The 19,759-nt window shown below is 44.7% G+C and overlaps 1 protein-coding gene across 2 annotated transcripts in view; it reads left to right on the top strand.

The window, feature by feature from the left end:
• tln2b (talin 2b) overlaps positions 1-19,759 on the top strand; it is a 167,632-nt gene that overhangs the window by 125,990 nt on the left and 21,883 nt on the right. For both annotated transcript variants that reach the window (XM_080737399.1, XM_080737400.1), the window contains exons 33-47: positions 222-311; positions 868-990; positions 2,025-2,168; positions 3,444-3,605; positions 4,310-4,450; positions 6,493-6,674; positions 8,059-8,191; positions 8,298-8,399; positions 8,535-8,705; positions 8,963-9,109; positions 13,785-13,886; positions 13,984-14,103; positions 14,813-14,959; positions 17,069-17,235; positions 18,035-18,218. In XM_080737399.1, the coding sequence (XP_080593525.1) occupies positions 222-311; positions 868-990; positions 2,025-2,168; positions 3,444-3,605; positions 4,310-4,450; positions 6,493-6,674; positions 8,059-8,191; positions 8,298-8,399; positions 8,535-8,705; positions 8,963-9,109; positions 13,785-13,886; positions 13,984-14,103; positions 14,813-14,959; positions 17,069-17,235; positions 18,035-18,218 (2,115 nt within the window). The remainder of the gene's footprint in view (positions 1-221; positions 312-867; positions 991-2,024; positions 2,169-3,443; positions 3,606-4,309; positions 4,451-6,492; positions 6,675-8,058; positions 8,192-8,297; positions 8,400-8,534; positions 8,706-8,962; positions 9,110-13,784; positions 13,887-13,983; positions 14,104-14,812; positions 14,960-17,068; positions 17,236-18,034; positions 18,219-19,759) is intronic.

Here is a 19,759-nt window from a genome sequence, read left to right as displayed (position 1 = left end):
GGCATTTTGACAAGCAGTAGCCCTCTCGTGCTGAAGGAAGGAATCTGACGAAAACCATGACTCACAACATGAAAATACTGTATGATTAAACCTGGTTTGATTTCTAAAGGAGAGGCATTTTACCATTTTAAATCTGACGCGAATAGCAATTTCATAATCCACTGTGGTGTGTGTGTGTCCATGGGGTTTTTACGTTCCCTACCTTCTCCCCCTGCGTGCAGGCTGTCAGGGGGCTCCTAGACAACCCCAACGAGCCTGTCAGCGAGCTGTCCTACTTCGACTGCATCGAGAGCGTCATGGAGAACTCAAAGGTAGCAGAGGGCTCTGGTCATGTGTTGTCACCGTCAGGAATGGTTCATAATATACCGTTAATTAGCAGCCGAAGTCAGGGGTCTTCAACAGAGGGGGGTCCGGGACCCCTTAGGGGTCCTCAGAGTTACTACAGGGGGTCCTCCGAATCTTTGTGTGATAGAAGCTTTTTTTTATAACCATGTGAACCCTAGCGTCCATATTCTGAGAACTTTAGCCAATAATAGTTGTGAGCTTGTAGATCGGCTATTTTCGGCAAAGAGCTTTGGTGTAGAGGGGAAAAAAGAGCAGACTAAGTACAGAGTGAAAGGTCAAGTTTATTAAATATTGACGGTTCAAGTGCTCAAATATCTGAAAACACAAATTGACACGAATCCAAAATACATCGACGATTGTGCTGTCAAACAATGAAACAATATGGAATCTATGATAAGGTTGTGGGGGTCCCTGCTTCATCTCTCTCTCAACTAAGGGGTCCTTGGCCTGAAAACATTGAAGACCCCTGGCCGAAGTTCCACTTCTTTCCCCATTTCCTCATGTTTTCCCACTTGTCCTCAGGTCCTGGGAGAGTCCATGGCGGGGATTTCTCAGCACTGCAGAACGGGCGACGTGCCGTCGTTCGGGGACAGCGTGGCCGTGGCCTCCAAGGCCCTGTGTGGGCTGACCGAGGCCGCAGGACAGGTGAGGTCACTGCTTCATACTGACCACCACTAGGGATGATATGAACATTTTCATGATGATTGTGACAAAAGAAATTGCGATTTACGATATTATCGTGATAACCAAAACCATTATGCTGGGACGGAACATTTGCCAAAAAATAGCGGATCTACAAGCTCAGTAGTTGTGAGCTTGTAGATCTGCTATTTTTTGGCAAAGACATTTGATAGAGAGTGAAAAAAGACAGAATCAAGTACCGGTACGTATATTATAAGTACCTTTTACCAATTCTAGAGGGTTTAGATAGATAGATAGATACCTTTATTATCCCAAGGGGGAAAATCAGTTGCCCAGAGGCAGCACAGCTGTATAAGGTTATTTACAAAGTTACAGAGAAGTATGAAAAAGATAAAAAGAAAAAACAAGAACAGAGTACAGTAAGTACACTAAGAGCAAGGTACAACAAGAAAGGGAACGAATAATATATATAAATGGTTTAAGTGGTACCGGATATGCAGCTCGGCAAATAAAAGGTGAATTGATCCCAGTGCATGACGGATGACGATATCTCGATAAATTGAATCTCCACGATACGATTATTATTATTATTATTATTGTTTTTTATCACGATAAACGATAATATTGCTTATCGTCCCATCCCTAACCACGACCTCCTCTCCTCTCCTCTCCTCTCCTCTCCTCTCCTCTCCTCTCCTCTCCTCTCCTCTCCTCTCCTCTCCTCTCCTCTCCTCTCCTCTCCTCTCCTCTCCTCATTACAGTACCGCTGCTCTTCCCCCTTATCCGTTAATCCCTTTGTCTCAAGACTTGATGCATAACATGCCTCTGATCTCCAGCTTCTCCTCTTAACCCATTAGGACCTGAGGATGATTCTAAATCAGTGTTTCTCACACTTTCAAGAGTTTTCTAAAAATGTTCCAAAATAGCAGATGTACGCGATATGTGCTTGTATGTCTGGACAACACAAATATCAATGGGTAAATGGGTTACGGCAGAGGGAATCTGTAGTAACCTGCACCCTTCCTCTTGTCTTGCAGGCCTCATATCTGGTAGGTGTTTCTGATCCAAATAGCCAGTCGGGTCACGAAGGGCTGGTTGACCCCATCCAGTTTGCACGGGCCAACCAGGCTATACAGATGGCTTGTCAGAACCTAGTGGACCCGGCCAGCAGTCCGTCCCAGGTGAGAAAGTCCATCAGCGATTGTTTGATCATTACATGGAAATGTATACTGCAATCAGAGACGGCTATGGGGCTTTAAGCCGTGACATCATTTTGTAGTCAGACCTCCAAGCAGATTTATTGTCAATATCTGTCCCTCGCTATTTCAACAGATCAGAGACAAAAATAACGACTAAAGTATAATTCTACCACTTTCCTGTCAACAAGAAAGAGAAGAAAAATTAGTAAATAGTAAAAATAGTAAAAAGATTCGCTTTTTTGGGGGGCAAAAGTTCTCCTCTGCCTACAAAATTATGTCAGATTTAACAGCCCCATAGTGTCTAGTGCTCTGTGACTTCTATCTATCTATGATTTTTTCCCCCCCTAAAACATCTTTTGAGCTTTCCGGAAGTAACCAGCAATACACAAGGAAGGCAGAATTGCACATTATAACCCCACCCTGTGGTCTACTTTATAGACACATATAAAACAGAAAAAGTATTGGCACCACCTCTTTAAAGTCAGCCTAAAGGCTTTATCATATTCTGAGGCGAAGAGCTATCACCTCAACTTTTAGGTGATCACCTAAAAATTTGATAACAAGTGGACGGAGGCCATCATAGTCACAGACTCACAGTGAAGTCCTATCAACGCGCCTCAGTGCCTCAGAAACCAGGGGGCACACTGATTGGTCAAGATAGACCAATCAGTGAACGGGGTGATGGGGAGATGTCTTTATTGCTTATTATTTTATCTTTAGATGTGTTGTTTTCTGTTGTTCTGCTTTATTTCATATATACCACTGCATTGTCTGTAAGGAAGCCGAAGGAATATATGTTTTATGTACCAGTACAAAAGACATAACAATAAAGTACAACTTTGAACCTTGAAGGTAAAAACAGAGGAGAAATGTCGGGGTTTGTGGTGATAGCCCTTCTTCACCGTGGTGAATGATGTAATGTTGTAGTTTTCTGACTTTAAAAGACTACACAGCAGTGATAGCTTATCACCCCAGACTGTGCTATGATAGGGCCATTAGGCATCAATAGAAATTATTATATCTTGCCCAACTGTTGTTCATGTCTTATTCTCACGTAATCTTGTTTGTTTTGTAAGGGACAAACCAGTTATAATAACATTATGCATGACACATGAGTCTAATCACTCCCAGCACTTTGTGTATTATTTTTCGATAACCGTATTGGCTTACAAGGATTACCTCTTGTTTAGTGCTGTATATCAAGTCGTAGCAGTTGGTCCACTACATGTAACCCATTTGTCTGTGTGCATTTGCTAGGTCCTGTCTTCAGCAACGATTGTAGCCAAGCATACCTCAGCCCTCTGTAACGCCTGTCGCCTGGCCTCCTCCAAGACCTCTAACCCTGTAGCGAGGAGACAGTTTGTCCAGTCAGCCAAAGAGGTGGCCAACACCACAGCCAACCTGGTCAAAACCATCAAGGTATAAATGTACATCCATTTGTTTAAACACTTAAACCCTGATTACTTCCTTGACCGGTATCCCCCAGGGATATACTTGGTCTACTCATTTTTACCTCTACACCAAATCCACCAAAAAGCCGAAAATAACCAATCTACAAGTTCACTCACAATGCATTACATTGCAAGGCCTTGTGAGTCTGTAGGTCTGCTAATGTTGCCAAATTCTTTACCTACAGACATGCACAACTACACCACACTATCAACGACAACCTAGCCAAGTTTGTTTACTGTGTGCTCCGTTTGAGCTCTCTGCTCCGAGTCGTCACAGGCAAGAGAAAGCGAGCGCTTGATTTGTTAAAAAAATAAAACAACCCTCTTCCCCATCCACCTTCACCACTACTGCACTCAGTGCACTGACAAAATGGACGGAGCCGAGAAGAGAAAAAAGTACTCCTCTTCTCACTGGTGCTCAACACAGCCTAGACGACATGACAACCCCCTAAATATGTTTACACCGGATCTGAACGAATCACACAAATGACAAATTAGGATTCAAAACGGCGATTTTCGCCGAAAAGCTACAAGTTTGCATGCCTGTACCTATTTTTGCTGAATGTTCACCATGGGTTCATGTGGTTAAATTATTACATTGTAATAATATAACATATTCTGTGTCAGTGACTTCAAATGGTAAACAGACATCCCTTGGCACCCTGCTTTCAGGCCTTGGACGGGGATTTCTCAGAGGAGAACAGAAACAGGTGCCGCGTAGCGACGAGCCCCCTCCTTCAAGCGGTGGAGAACCTGTCCACGTTTGCCAACAACCCTGAGTTTGCTAGCATTCCTGCACAGATAAGCAATGAGGTACGTACAGGTACATACAGTACGTAGTACACTACAGCTATGTCAGTGTTCCTCAACCTTTTTTCTGCATGGGCACACTTTTCATGTCCCAAGAATCCATGGGCACACCAACATAAATGGGGGTGTAAATATCGTCACTGTCGGACAGAAACCTTGTATCTCCAAGTTTCAAATGTGTACGTTTCTTCGCAAATAAAGCCCTGCTTCATCATACAAGGCTTTCGCACAACAGTAGTGAAAACAGCAGATCTACAAGCACACAACGCCTCACACCGCGAGGCGTTGTGTGCTTGTAGATCGGCTGTTTTCACTAGTTTAATCATTTTTTAAAATGATAAATACAATACTGGCTTTCAAGCAGTTTCAGGGGGCACACTTGACCCTTCTCAGTGGCACACCCTGTCACAGTGGTTGAGAAACACTGGTCTATGTGAGCATGTGCTGGGTTGTGTTTTGATGCATATCCTCACATTTTATATTTTCCTACCTTTTGTATACACTGTCACATACATAGTGTTAATTTAACCGAGTGTAAGAATGTAGTCGTAAACCTAACTATACTGAGCTTGTAGTACACAGTATAATTGATGGATACAATAATTATTTTAGTAAAAGTATGGTTTACGCTACTCTTTTGTTTTTTTTTACTATATTTGCTTGGTTCATTATTTTCTTCATGACAAACCTCAAAGCTACTTCTCAAAGAGATTTCATGAATATATTTGGGATTGCTGCAGTCAGCCTCCTTGAATCAGCGGTTCAGATACCGTGCCAGCACCAGCAGTAGATTTACGGAAGCTGGGGGGATTGAATTGATGTGCAACGGTCTACCCTTTTTCTTCTAAAGTCAAGAAAGGCTCATGGAGAAACCGGATGGATTTTTATTTTTACAATCTGAGCGGGAACAGTCCTCATGTACTTCCAAAAGCTTTATGGCTATAATCTATTGGAGGGCAGTGTTTAACGGCACTCTCTCTCAGCACAGCTGCTCTAATCTTCAGCTTGTTAATCTAATTGTCGGGGGAAGGCTTTGGCTCGGATCATAAAACTGAAGGTGTTTCTCTCAGCATCTCTGTAAACTAAAGCTGCCTTTCTAACTGTATCCCTTCCTTTGATTACACCTTTGATCGAACAACACTGTTACACCTGTGTGGTTAGCATCTCTCTCTCTCTCTCTCTCGATTGATTGATTGATTGATTGATTGATTGATTGATTGATTGATTGGCCATTGATTGATATTTTTGTACAGAAATGCATATTGCATATTTGTCAGTTCTCAAAATAATGGCAAGTAGAAATATTTTAACCACTTTCCGTCTCTATGTCGTTATAGGCGCAAATTTATAAATGTATTTATTTTTCAAAGAAATTCAAAAATGTGCCGCTCCACAAGCTGACAACACGTTGAGTGATAAGAGTGATGGATAGAACCTATTTTTGCACAGATTTGAATACAGGTGTGCCTTGACATTTTGACTTGCCCTTAGGTCTGCCTTGGGCACAAAGCATTTGAAAACTACAGCTTTATTGAGCCTTGGCCTGAGCTGTTCATTTGCTGACACCAGGGACGTGCAGAGAATGTTAGAGAGGCAGGGGCTGAAATTTCTAAAAGGGCCTTTTGGTGAAAATATAAAAAATAGCAGACCTCCAAGCTCACAACGTGTCGCAGCGGGATACATTGTGAGCTTGGAGGTCAGCTATTTTCGGTGCTTGATACCGCACTGATATAAGCATAATCAAGTCAATACTGGAGATGAGGCGTAACGGCATGGATTTCTACACAGAGAGGGCAATTCTTTCCACATATGATGCTGCATTCAATTCAGGAGAGTTTGGACAAGGCAATTCTCTTGAACACTGCCTTCAGGTATGGCATGGAAAAAGGGCATTTGCATTTCTTTCACGATAGCAACAACTCCATTCATGGTCTGGAGCGGGCACTTTTTACAGAAGGATAAAAGGGCATGGGCTCAAGCCCCCTTTGAGGTCTATGTGTGCACGTGCCTGGCTGACACCGATCTGTACCTCTGCCTCCAACCAGGGCTCAGCGGCCCAGGAGCCCATCGTGCGCTCAGCCTGCTCCATGCTGGACAGCTCCGGCTTCCTCCTGGAAACGGCGCGCTCACTGGTCCTCAACCCTAAAGACCCGCCCACCTGGTCAATACTGGCCGGCCACTCCCGGACGGTGTCCGACTCCATCAAGAGTCTCATTACGTCCATCAGGTAATCCGCTCTAAGCCTTGCCACTGTAGGATTACCCAGAAGAAGTTTATGGTGAAGTTTATACAGCTTGGTTTCTTGAGCATCGGGGTTTGGTTCTGTGCAAAGCTGTTTCGACTTAAGCGATAAGTTGCCATGGTAATTTATGGCTGCTGAGATTCCCTCTGACTTTGTAATAAAAAGCTAGTGAACGCTGTGTATAGCAGAGATAAAGAGGAGCATGTTCAGCCATGGAAGAGCAACTGTGCAGCTGCTTAAATCACATTCTTTTCTTTTACCGAGGTATGGTCCCTCCTGCTGTGCATAACACCAGTATCTTCTCTGTTCATTATCACCCTCCAATTATTGTACGTGGATTCACACGGCAGCTTAGTGCCTGCGTAATTTCTCCCTCTAAAGCAGGGGTTTTCAAAGTGGGTGACGGGGCACCCAGGTGTGCCGCGAGATGATTTGATAATATTTGGAATTCATTTGGACACTTGAAAAAAGATTTAGTATCATTTTAAACTTGAAGTACAACGTTATTTTCAGTCAGTTCTAAACAAAATGGCTATTATCTCAACATTTTCCTCGCAACATAATCACTGTCGGGCAGAAACCTCATATCTCCAAGTTTCAAATGTGTACGTCTTTTGGTAAAGCAAAGCCCTGCTTCATCATACAAAGCCGTTGCACAAAACTAGTGAAAACAGCCGATCTACAAGCACACAACGGTGCTTGTAGATCTGCTGTTTTCACTTTAGTACATTTTATAGATGATAAATACAAAACAACGGTTTTGAACATACAAGGTTTCCACCCGACAACGACCATAAGGTGCTGGGATTGAAAATTATAATGTAGGGGTGCCTCGGATTAAAACAATATTTATGGGGTGCCCTGAGACAAAAAAGTTTGGGAACCCCTGCTCTAAAGCAGTGGTTCTCAACCTTTTCAGGCTGTGACCCCCAAAATAATCATATTTGAACTGGAGACCCCCACCCTGACAAGCACATGGAATTTTAGGAGTTGGCATTACATTTAGTTTGACTGGATCTCTTTTGTGAGCATGTAGATCTGCTATTTTCACAATTTCTGCCTCTAATATTTGGCAATTTGACCAATGTTTGACCAGAGGTAATGAAAAGGTATTTAAAGTCCTTAAATTGACACTTAAGAAATGTGCAGATACCCTATATACACTTATACTGTATGTTGTTTATTTTACTGTTGAGTGAGAAAACAATGTTACATTTTAGCTAAACATCTGGGGACCCCCCAAAATAATTTGGGGACCCCTCTGGGGGTCCCGACCCACAGGTTGAGAACCACTGCTCTAAAGAACAGCGGACTGTTATATTCCCCTTGTCTTAGCACTCATAGTCGTTATTCTTTGCCTCGTTGACAGGGACAAGGCACCGGGGCAGAGAGAATGTGACTACTCCATCGACAACATCAATAGGTGTATCCGGGACATCGAGCATGCCTCGCTAGCGGCTGTGGGTCAGACCTTGCCCTGCAGAGACGACATCTCCATGGAAGTGAGTTCAGAGAAGCCGCCTGCAGAGAAAGCACTCCATCTTAGCTGCTTTTTCTTCTAATGTTCCGGGGTTGTATTATAAATTCTCTGCTGACATATCCCGCCAGGCTCTCCAAGACCAGCTGACATCATCTGTGCAGGAGATTGGTCACCTGATTGATCCCATCACCACGGCAGCGCGAGGTGAAGCAGCCCAGCTCGGCCACAAGGTAGCGGTCCACGTATATCCCTTCATCCCTCCGTCTTTAGAGGCTTTTCAAGAGAGCCCCTGTTCATGATAGCTGATGAGCGAGTTCTGCCTTTGTCTCTTCTGGTAAAAAGTAAAACCCATTTCTTACCCCCAGGTAACCCAACTAGCCAGTTACTTTGAGCCCCTCATTGTGGCGTCTGTGGGCCTGGCCTCTAAGCTCCATGACCACCAGCAGCAGATGACCATACTGGACCAGACGAAGACCCTGTCTGAGTCAGCCCTGCAGATGCTTTATGCTGCCAAGGAGGGAGGGGGAAACCCAAAGGTAGACAGAATTTACTCTACCAATTATGCCTTTTAGTGTATTTGAATTCCAGAAGAATGCTTACTGTAGCATGACCGTACAGCTGTCTCACACTGTGTCATTGGGTATTGTTTTGTGCATAGCGTCTGTCACTTCATTGCACCACTTTGCCTCTACTCAGTGATCCCACTGTCAACTCCCCACGTGTGGAACTGCATGTACTGTGGTTCTTATACCAGCTGTGTGCTTCTGACTTTGATGGTTGGCTGAATCCCCAGGCGTGCCACACCCACGACGCCATCTCTGAGGCTGCCCAGCTGATGAAGGAGGCTGTTGATGACATCATGGTGACTTTGAACGAAGCAGCTAGCGAGGGGGGCATGGTTGGAGGAATGGTGGAGTCTATCGCTGAGTCTTTAGGCAGGGTGAGTTATTAGGGTGTGTGTGTGTGTGTGTGTGTGTGTGTGTGTGTGTGTGTGTGTGTGTGTGTGTGTGTGTGTGTGTGTGTGTGTGTGTGTGTGTGTGTGTGTGTGTGTGTGTGTGTGTGTGTGAATGAATCAATGAATCAATGAGCTTTATTGTCATTGTTGCATAAAACAAGTTTAAGAACAACGAAATTGGAGCAAACCCCTAAAAGCGCGTTTAGACAAGCCAATAAGTTACGATAATAAAGGTATAAATAACATATCAAGTATCATAGTAAAGTGTCCACACTACTATTATTATTTCATATTGAGTGCCGCTATGGCTCTGGGCTAAAAACTGTCTTTGAGCCTGTTGGTGCGCGCCTTCATTACTCTAAAACGTCTGCCCGAGGGCAGCAGTTCAAAATGACAGTGCCCGGGGTGGGATAAGTCTTTCAGGATGCTGTGGGCCTTCCTGAGACAGCGGGAGGGAGCTGTACAGGTCATTCAGGGAGGGGAGGGGGCAGCCGATGATCTTCTCGGCAGTCCTGACCACTCTCTGAAGCGCCTTCCTCTCTGCGGCTGTGCAGCTGCCGAACCACACGCATATACAGTATGTGAGGATGCTCTCAATAGAATAGGAGTCAGGACACCAGCAGTTCCTGTGCAAGCTGGTTGTTTCTGAGTATTCTCAGGAAGTACAGTCTCTGGTGTGCCTTCTTGATGATGGCAGTAGTATTGATGCTCCAGGTCAGGTCGTCGTCTAGGTCAGTAGTCTCAACCTGTGGATTGGGACCGCCAGGGGGGTCCCCAGATTATTTTGGGGGGTCCCCACATGATTAGCTTAATGTGAAACATTGTTTTCTCTCTCAACAATAAAGAAACCAACATACCTGTAAAGTTTAAGTGTATAGAGGGTTTCGCACATTTCTAAAGTGATAATTTAGGACTTTTTAATACCTCTAAAATGACAAATTAAACATTGGCCAAATGGTCAAATATTAGAGGCAGAAATTGTGAAAATAGCTGATCTACATGCTCACAACGCCTCGCAGGAAGTGGAAGTCGGAAGCTCTCTCCACACTAATCCCCGTTAATGACCAGAATGTCAGAATGTCCGTTTTCTTCCTCCTATAATCAATGATTATCCCCTTGGTCTTGGAGGTGTTCAGGGCCAGATTGTTCTCTGCGCACCACTCCGACAGCTTCACCACCTCGTCACGGTACGCGGACTCGTCTCCCCCCGAGATGAGCCGCCACAGTGGTGTCATCCGCAAATGTAATGATGGAGTTACTTGAGTGGGCAGGGGTGCAGTCATAGGTGTAGACTAGAGGGAGTAAAGGAAGGGGCTCAGCACGCAGCCCTGGGGAGAGCCGATGCTGAGATTTATGCTGGAAGATGGATGTGTGTGTGCACATTTGCATGCGCATTTGTATTACAAAAGAATTGTGAGTGTGTGTGATGTAGTCATTTTGCACTGTAGCTCTAAAGCCAAGAGTAGACCAAAGATTCACGACGAGCTGAGTTGAATCAGAGTTTTGGGAATTTTGTTGTGATCGCTAGCAACATTATGAAACTAAGCGGTCCACATCAGAAGCGACAAGCTGAGCGCGAAGATATTTTTGAAGCACTTCGCATTAACAGTTTTACTGCCAGATGTTATTATTTATTTATTGGGTCTTGTGCCAGCAAAAGCAGCCTACCTTTGCGAGGTTATAGACAAAGATCTTTTTTTTTTCTTTTCTCATTACATAGTGCACTTTGGTCATACTAGCAGTAGAGGGCAGACTCATGCAAGAATTAATGTGAAATGGGTCGCTGCAGCCAGGGCCGACTGGGAGAAATGCGGGCCCTGAGCGAAGTTCCACCCCCCCCCCCCCCCCCCCCACCACCACCGCCGCCGAGCGCGGCCGCGATTGTTTTTACTTGGACGCGCGTGTGCGCAAACGATTTGCTGTGGCTGTGCATCTATAAATGCTATGGAATTATGCAGCAACTCTACCTCTAAAACGGTAAGACAGAAGCATGTTTATTCTGCTGCTTTTATTGTACACGGCCACAAAGCAGACTCCTGCAGAATGAATGCAATAGCTGAATGGGACCATGTATTTACTTCACTAGGCTATCAATCAGACACAAGATCGTCATGTTGTCAGATGAGGGGATTCCTCATAACTTTGTAGAACATTACCCTGGCCCTACCTCGCACAGATATGATGCTCTCTCTCTCAACTCTCTCATAAGTAAGTAACGGAAGGGAAGGGAACGCTGAATCAAGTTGTAGGATCCCGTGTCTCAAGACTAGATACAGTAAATCCCATAGCCTGAAGGGACAGTCAGCTGTTTCACTGGTTGTTGCTGGTTGTCAGGGAGATATCACAGCCAATCGGTTGACAGGCTCTGTCTCTGTCCTGCAGATTGCGGTGTTTGTGTGAAGATTTAATATGAAAACAAAACTAAATCAATTAACCAAGCCTAGCGCGGGGCCCTTGCAGGTGCGGGGCCCTGTGCGACCGCACCGTTCGCTCTACCCTAGAATCGGCCCTGGCTGCAGCTTCCATACATTCAGGGCGCAGAGTCGCATCAGAGCAATAGAACGACAGCTAGCAGCCAAGAAGTGAATTTGGACATTATTGATGTTTACGTGAGATGGAGATTTCAAAGCAGGATTACAGGAGATGCTTATACTGTACACACCCACGCGACCCCTCATCAGTTTACAGACATCAAAACAAGGTACAAAAGAACGAGCGAAAGAACGTACAATTGGCATCGTGCCGCCGTGAAAAATGGGGCGAACGAGAATGTCCAAAGCGGTAAAAGAGTTAATTTTCTTTGGAATCTTGTGCAAGGTATTGTGGGATTGACAGTTTGAACAGAGCAGGTGAGGAGAGGGTCAAATCGTTGAGATTTTCTCAGCTTTGTGCAAATGAGAAGTTAATTTCACTGAGTGGTGGGCAAAATCACATTGTTGAATGTGACAGGAACCATGTGGCAACTATCTCTTCAGTTCAAAGAGGACATTGTATGCATATCTTATTTAGACGGTTTGTGGCCAGGTGCTCGATAGCAAGGCAAAGAACATAGAAAACTTAAAATAACTGCACACTGGATTGTAGCTACCAAACAAATGTATTCAAAAGGCACCTTTCGCCATTCCTTTTTGAATGCATTTGTTTGGGAGCTACAATCCAGTGTGCGGATATGTTCTTTGCCTTGCTATCGAGCACTTTTCTATAAACTATTTTGTGAGCGACACTTGACACCACTTGAGTTTGACAGAAAGGAGACACAAAGCCTATCATGGATAAATTGCAGCTGAAGGCAATAACATAATGTGGGTCATGCTGTTTCTGTGTTCCAGAATTAAGTTAACTGTGAAACATACTCACAATTAATATTACCTTCAGTTCCCGTCGGGTACTCATCTGCCAAAAAGTCTACCATTCTACCTGTTTAGATTTCTAAGCACACCAGGAGCACTTACAATCTCTCTGAATTGATAAAACAGAAGAAACCATCATATTGGAGATCACTGGTGCTTCTAGGGAGATTAAACATTTACAGCTCACATTTCAGCAACATGCACCGAAACAGTTCCTGCAAAAATGTATCTGTACCGTAAGGTCGGCTGTTAGACTAGCGGTGTGCAGAGGACACCATGACGATGGTTTTCGACACGAGGGATTTTCAGTTGAGGATGCTTATTATCCCTACCTTGACAGTTGTAAGACAAAGCACACTGTCCCTTTAAGATTGATGCCAGGGTGAGCGTACTGAAGTGCACGTCCTTCTAAGTGACATTCATTAGTCAAATAGATGACAAGTGTTAAGTCTTCGGCCCACTGCTGATGTCAGCTGTCATTCAGCCTACCGGGTGACATGCCCATGTGCTGATGGTCCTGCAGATAATTGAAGGTGACGTGCACATCGTCCGACACACCTGCCGGGTCCAGATATAACTCTCCGTTTCATCCCCCCTCCCCCTTTTCATTGCGACCGTAATTCGCAGATTAGTATGTGAACGGTCACAGCTTGTCCGTCCGTATGTATGTATGTATCTCTGTCACGCCGGACACTGTGGTTCTATGGGTTTGTCGCTCTGACATCATGCTCCGACGTCACTGTGACAGAATCCCTTTTATGACCATATATGGAGTTCCCTGAGTAGTCATCAATATTAAGCCCATATCGGAATGCCCATATATGGAGGCCACATCGGCCACATACCACACTAATAGAATCCATATGGCCAAGACAGATGGACAAGACAGCCCATATCTGTGTGGCTGGTTCTACATGACAGGGATCTCTATGTATGGGCATAAAAGGGTATGATGTCAGATGTCATAGACATCATAGGACTTTCACATAACGAATAACTGAGTAAGCATGTTTGGGCTCTCAGCATATCTCCATGCTGTACAGTACAGTCTCCATACAGTACATGGATCTCCATATGGGTACCAGGGGTCTCCATATATGGATAACTGGTCCGATATACATCACTGGCCAGATGGCCAAGAATTGGCGCAACCTCGCTCTTTACGGTGAGGTCGCATGTCGCCATGAGGTGTCTTACTAGTACATATTTGTTCATGTTGATGCTAAGGATACCGGTATAACTTGTCAACCCACCTGAGAATGCTATTATTAGCCAAGCACCAGAGTTATTAAAGCCTTTGACCTCTACAGTTGAACGAAGGAACTCCTCCTGAGCCGGCGGGCTCCTTTGTGGACTACCAAACCACCATGGTGAAGTTCTCCAAGGCCATCGCCATCACCGCACAGGAGATGGTGAGCAGAACGGCTACGCTACCCGCCTCGATCTGTTTGTTATACATTTAATTGGGCCCTGTGCTGATGATGGTGTATGTATGCTCTGTGCTGCCAGATGACCAAATCGGTGACCTGCCCGGAGGAGCTGGGTGGCCTGGCCTCGCAGGTGACAGTGGACTATGGACAGCTGGCCCACCAGGGACGTCTGGCAGCTGCCACCGCAGAACCAGAGGAGGTGAGAAAGCATCGGGCTTACGGGTGAAAACCAGTGAAGCGGTTGTTAAAGTAAACTACTGTACAACATAATCACACTGCTAGTGCCTGTCTGACACATCAGCTAATCATTTTTTTTATTTCAGTTTATCTCTTATTTTTCCAGAAAGTGTACTCTGATGTTTTCACACCGGCATCAGATATTTGGCAGTCGTTGATAGAACGCGCCTTCCTCAAGGCTGCTTTTTCGACAGCTCGAGATAAAAAAGGGATATACTATTCTCACCGCCTCCACCATCCATCGCACTCAGCAGCACCCACATAGTCTGCGCTTAAAGGCTTGTCGGCGAGTTGCAGAGGATGGCAGCATGTGTGAAAACATAGCCATAATAAGCGTACACTGCTCTTATCGATATCTTGTACATAACACACTGCTGGAAGCCCAACTGGTTACCATAGCGACATTGTACCTCTACAAGGCGAAAAAGCTTATAGTGATGCTTATAATGAAGTGCCACCCACCCGTGAATCTCAGTCAGGAAATTAAAGGTGTAGTGCCACCATTGCTGGTGCTGGAAATCACTTTTCCTTTCCACCCGGCCGGGGCTGAAAATAAGAGGCTCGTCGGCTCAGGACATGATTGCCATTGTCTGGCGCATGGGCACAGAGATGGGAGAATTGCGCTGGCAGTTACAGTAACTGGTGACCGGCTTGGCTGTGTCGTACTACAGGTGGCTTTCCAGATAAAGTCGCGGGTGCAGGAGCTGGGCCACGGCTGCATCTACCTGGTCCAGAAGGCGGGAGCACTGCAGGTCAGCCCCACCGACAGCTTCTCCAAGAGGGAGCTCATCGAGTGCGCCCGCGCCGTCACGGAGAAGGTAAGCCGCTCGTTGCAGAGGAAACTGCCAGAGCTTTCTCAACAGCTCTCTCTCACACACTCACACACACACAGAAGCCCTTTCATGTTTTTGTGATTCTCCCAACTGCACCTGGCTGTCATATTAAGCATTCAGCATCAAACTTGTCTTCTCTGGTGTTTTTGAGGCAAAGTGAAAGCACAGCATCAAGTCAGCATCTGGAGGTATTTTGTGCTTTGTGCTGTGTTTCAAATGAAGTGATGAAGGACACATTGTAATAAGTTTTCTCGCAGTCCCTCTATATTGTTCTCTGCAGTTTTTTGTTTGCCAATTTTGTATTCAGTTTATTTTTTTTGCTTGTGCTTCAAGAGCAGATTTTGGATTTACACCTGATGTCCCTGCGGTGACCCTGTAATCACTGCTGCCACTTACTCGCGCGTTAGATTCTCTGTGCTCGGCCGGCGCATGATTGGATTCAGGACTCATATCAGACTTGAATAATTTGTGGCCTCATGCGTATGGATTTCTGAACCTTGCGCCTCACTGGAATGTACCTCTCCAGGGCTTTCTGTTTGTTTGTGAGGCGGGATGGGCAGACGGGGGTGTGATTTGCAGAGTCATACCCATTGGCCTAATGTGATTGTTTGTGCGGCAGAGTCTTGGCTAATGCCTGGATTGCCCCGCCCTCTGCTTCTGCCGCTGCCAGTTTGCTGTCTCTAGACAAGCTTGCTCGGATCGCTCACTAGGGATGGGACGATAAGCGATATCATCGTTTATCGTGATAAAAAACACTCACAATAATCGTATCGTGGAGATTTAATATATCTATCCTCCGTCATGCACTGGGATCAATTCACCTTTTATTTGCTGAGCTGCATGTCCGGTATAACTTAAACCCTCTATGGTAAAAGGTACTTATAATATACATACTTAATACAGTTTTTTTTTCCACTCTCATCAAATGTCTTTGCCAAAAAATAGCCGATCTACAAGCTCACAACGCGACACGACTTGACGCGTTGTGAGCTTGTAGATCTGCTATTTTTTGGCAAATGTTCCACCTCAGGATAATAGTTTTGATTATCGAGATAATATCGTAAATCACGATTTCTTTGGTCACAATAATCGTGAAATGAAATGTTCATATTGTCCCATCCCTACTCAACACCAGTGACTTAATGGCATGATGTGAATATCCTTGTTGTCGGGTGGAAACCTTGTGTGTCCATGACTGTTAATCGTCATGAAATGAAAAAATTAAAACCTTCTCCAATCGATCTAATGGATATATTTGGTCACATGCTCTAATACTTTTCATAGGTTGGTGTCTCTATGTTGGTGGGCATGGCATTAGAGTTGAAATGTAAAAAAAAAATCCAAAATAGTGAAACCAGCAAAAGCTCACAACTCACAAGTTACGGCACGGTATTGAAAAAAGTTACAGCTGTCTGCATGTGGAACTGTAGTGGAAGAAGTGCTCAGATCTTTGACTTACTTATACTTTGTTAAGTGCGGATGGGAATTAATTTGATTTTATTCATATGCCATTAGTCTTCTGATTCTTTATTCGATTATTGATACATTTATATTATATCAATATATATATACGTATATATGGATAGCGAGACTACTGTATGTTTTTGGATATCATAATATCATGATATTGTTTCTTTTCATGATGTAATTGTATGAACTTATCTGATCGAATTATTTTTCTCAGACGTTCACACAGACATAGATTTTGTGCAATTATAGTTAGATAGCCCGGCCCTAATTTGAACATGTCAAAATAAATTACTTTTCCTTTTCAGAAATAAAATGCTTTCATCACTTTAATATTGAAGCTGGTAGAGGTGGAGCTCATTTTAATGATTTTATATCTTACTGGGTATCTTAACGGACCAATATGAGCTAAAAATCTAAATCTTCAAAGTAACTTAATCTGTAAACGAAATGTGGAGGAGTAAAAAAGTACAATATTTCCCCCTGATCATAATAGTGGGGTGGAAGTATGACGTAGCATGACATGGAAATACTCAAATGGTGTACAGGAACCTCTGTACTTGACAGTACAGTACTTGACATTCTAGCAGTGATGATGTGGCACGCTGTGCTCTGCTCTTCCTCCAGGTGTCCTTGGTCCTGTCGGCACTACAGGCAGGGAACAAAGGCACCCAGGCCTGCATCACAGCCGCCAGCGCCGTCTCTGGCATCATCGCTGACCTGGACACCACCATCATGTTTGCCTCTGCTGGAACACTCAACGCAGAGAACGAGGAGTCCTTTGCCGATCACAGGTGCAATGACCTTGCCACAGCCACCAAGCTGTTTCTCAACGCGGGGTCCTTGAAGGGGGTCCCCAGCTAAATGATTGATAGTTAGGAACCAAATGGGCCCATATGGGTCTGAAAACAGTTAACCTTTACTGAAAAGCAGTCCGACTACAAATGTCGTCCATATACACATATACATCACTAAAAATAATGTATACATCATTTAAACATAATGTATATTAGCAATGTGTTGTAATAATACATTATGCTATTATTGATTCAATTATACATGACAAATAGTTCAGCACAAAATATATTACCTAGCAGAGAGCTAGTAAGCCTTGCAGAGCCATGAGGCCCAAAGGGCAGGAGCCTATCTCCTGTTTCTGTAGCGTGAGGAAGCTTGATGCACAAGTACACCCCTTGGACATGACGCTAGTATGTCGCAGGGACTTACCCCCCAATCCAACCCTTGATGCCGAGTGGCATACTTGGGTCCAATCTTTGGTATGACCCGGGCCAGGGATCGAACCCAGACCCCGACCTCCAGTCGCAGGGCGGACACACTAACCACTGAGCCACTGAGCTGGTAGAGAGCCATCCAATCCAGTTCAAAATTGTAGTTTTTTTTAGCAATAGGCATGACCATCTTATCATCTGCTTCACATTAAAGCTGAACATTGACACCCAGTTCACAGAGCAAGACGATAGAAAAATTGCCGTTATTAAATAACCCTGCCTTCTGCTTAGCAAAGCAATGCTGCCAGTTGCTCGAGTGTGACTTTGGAGCAGACTGTGACTGAACAGCTTCCCCATCCCTCAGGGAGAGCATCTTGAAAACAGCCAAGGCGCTGGTGGAAGATACCAAGCTGCTGGTGGCTGGAGCCGCCTCCAGCCAGGACAGGCTGGCCCAGGCCGCCCAGTCTTCAGCCAAGACCATCACCCAGCTTACTGAAGTGGTCAAACTGGGAGCAACAAGCATGGGCTCCGAGGACCCCGAGACACAGGTGAACACACTGACAGTAGTTTATGAATGCATGCTGCGTGCCCTGTGAATGACCCTAGTCCATACGTCACCCCGTAGCTCAGAGAGAGAGAGAAAATGGCGCGAGCTGGTTGCATTGATTTCCATTCTAGGCTGAAACATAAAAAGGGCTTTATCTATGAATGAGGTGAAAAGAACGCCAGGGAAGCAGAGATCTGATTGTTTTCACGGCGACACTTTACCGCGATGGTCGGCCGCGGTTTGGATTTTAGTTTCGCGAGCGTTTGTAAACAAATGGATTTTCTTCCTCAATCGTCAGTGGACACTCACGTGCACACGCACGAAGCTTCCGAGGCTCTTCAAAATAAAGCGTGAGTGAACGGCGGCAGCAGCAACAGCTAGAAATGTTAGAAACCTTAGCATCCCATGTGTTAAGACTGTTGGTAGGGTTTTCCACATTTTTGTGGCATTGCAGGAGAACGAAATGAACACCTTGCTTGAGCCAAATCTGGGTTGAACGTGATTAGTGGAGCTCCCTCTGGTGTCGTGATTGTGGACGTCATTGACGTTTGTGAAGTAGTTTGACAGGTACACGTGGGTGTCTTCGTGGTGTAGCATATCTTGTAGACCAGGCCCATTGCAAGTTGCTGAGTGTACTCTGTCCTCTACCCTGAGACATCCGACCCTAGCAAAATGAGCAGGGGTTAAATAAGTTGTAGGTGTAAGGCCAAAGCAGTAGCCTGACCAGTTTGTTTTGGGATGTCTGGAGGTCTTGAGGTATTTGCACTCTAGTGTCAAAGGCCTCCTAGTCCCTAGAAGGGAGAATGGTTGTAGGCGGCATATCAGTGTGACTGTGTTACTGTGTGCACAATGTTGCTCTCTTGCTGCAGCATTGAGCATTGATGGACTGACACTGATATCCTGATGCCACTGATTATTAAAGTGACATTTTACTGTACTGCTTGTTTTCAGAATTGTATGTCTGTCTAATGTCCATCATTTTGATTTCTTCATCTGTGCCTGTGCACTAATGAAGCTTTTATCCCTTTGTTACAAATATAAAAACAATATTATCAACTAGAATTAGCCCTCTGCAATGGATGTCCTCTATCATTCCACAGACACTGGAAGGGTTAGTCCGAGCGTTTCGCGCACAAATCGTGCACTTTATGATAGAAGCATGAAATTTGGCACACAGTTAGAACATGCCATATGGAACATTTTTGGCTATAGGGACATTGCAGATTTGTCTTGGGAAACTTGTAGCCAATCAAAGTTGGGGTCGCATAGACTTTACTATAAAGTAAAATTATAATTAAGTTGCATGTGAGGGGTCAAACTAGGGTTTGACATTCCTTTCCGAAACACGGCCCCCACGAAACTGTGAAAAGTGACGACTTATCACTAAACCATAGTTTTATGGGGGCCGTTTTTAACCCAAGGAATGTTTTCCGTGCAAAACAAATGCTTGCTTTGGATTCAGAATCGTGAAAAAACCCTAATTTGACCCCTCACATGCTACTTAAAGCATATTTATTTTTTGTATTGTTTTACTGTATAGTA

The sequence above is a fragment of the Nannobrachium achirus genome, assembly GCF_963921795.1.
Source record: "Nannobrachium achirus genome assembly, chromosome: 11".
Taxonomy (NCBI): Eukaryota; Metazoa; Chordata; class Actinopteri; order Myctophiformes; family Myctophidae; genus Nannobrachium; species Nannobrachium achirus.
This window is presented reverse-complemented; position numbering and strand designations above follow the sequence as displayed.